The sequence below is a fragment of the Vigna radiata genome, chromosome 9, assembly GCF_000741045.1.
Source record: "Vigna radiata var. radiata cultivar VC1973A chromosome 9, Vradiata_ver6, whole genome shotgun sequence".
In the NCBI taxonomy this organism is placed as follows: Eukaryota; Viridiplantae; Streptophyta; class Magnoliopsida; order Fabales; family Fabaceae; genus Vigna; species Vigna radiata.
Window position 1 is genome coordinate 16,582,678 of NC_028359.1, and position 1,264 is coordinate 16,583,941.

General features: G+C 40.2%; 1 protein-coding gene across 1 annotated transcript; it reads right to left on the reverse strand.

Annotated features, from left to right (window-relative positions):
* Nucleotides 1-283: 283 nt before the first annotated feature.
* On the reverse strand, nt 284-613 carry LOC106773436. The gene has a single exon (XM_014660130.1). The coding sequence runs from the start codon at nt 611-613 to the stop codon at nt 284-286; it is 330 nt and encodes a 109-aa protein (XP_014515616.1).
* Between the last annotated feature and the right edge of the window lie 651 nt (nt 614-1,264).

The window sequence follows — 1,264 nt, forward strand, 5'->3', positions numbered from 1 at the left end:
ATCCTGCTTAGCATCAAAACCACAATCATAATTCGTCACACATCTATTTCACAGAATATCAACATGCATTGCAACTCAATTCTCATCCACATCAAATAATCATCAAATAGATCCATCATGCACATCAGTCAGTCAAACATTTTCAGAACAAGTATTAAAGCCAAGAGTACACACCAAATTAAAATTCAACCTATTCTAAGAATTTAAAATGCAAGAGTGTAAGGAGAAAATCTAGGTTGCCTCCTAGTAGCGCTTGTTTAACGTCACGAGCCTGACCCAATCCTCATGGATCCACCAACAACATGACTGAGGCAAATTGCTCTACATCTCCTCCTACATAGTGTTTGAGCCTTTGGCCATTCACGTTCCAACTCCGTTGTTGATCATCTTCAGCCGAAGATTCTAATTCCATTGCTCCACTCTGAAATACACGTTTCACCACAAAAGGTCCCAACCATTTTGATTTCAGTTTCCCGGGGAATAACTTTAGTCGTGAGCTGAATAAGAGGACCAAATCTCCTGGATGGGAAGTTCTCTTCATCAACTTCTTGTCATGATAAAACTTCACTTTATCTTTGTAGGTCCTGGACGACTCGTAAGCATGCAACCGCATTTCTTCAAGTTCTAAAAGTTGGTTGCCTCGTTTCCCTTGAGCCTTCTCAAGGTTAAAATTTAAAAATTTCCACGCCCACCAAGCTTTGTGTTCCATTTCAACTGGCAAATTACACGCTCTTCCATAGACCAACTGAAAAGGAGATAACCCGATAGATGTTTTCATGGCCGTTTATAAGCCCAGAGAGTGTCGTCTAACTTCTGCGACCAATCTTTTCTTGAAAACGTGACAGTATTTTCTAAATTCTTTTGATTTCTCTGTTAGAGACTTCAGCTTGACCATTTGTCTGTGGATGATAAGGTGCAACTACCTTATGTTTCACCCCATAATGCTTAAGTACCTTAGCTAGTTGAGCATTACAAAACTGAGAGTCCCCATCACTAATGAGGATCCTGGGAGTTCCAAAACGCGAAAAGATTTGTCTTTTTAAGAATTTGATCATGGTGTTAGCATCATTCTTAGAACATGCTACAGCTTTGACCCACTTACTCACATAATCGACAACTACCAATATATATTCATTATTGAATGACAGAGGAAAGGGTCCCATAAAGTCAATACCCCAGCAATCAAAAACTTCAACTTCCAAAATGCCCTGTAGTGGCATCTCATGCCTCCTTGAGATGGTCCCTGTCCTCTGGCATTTGTCGC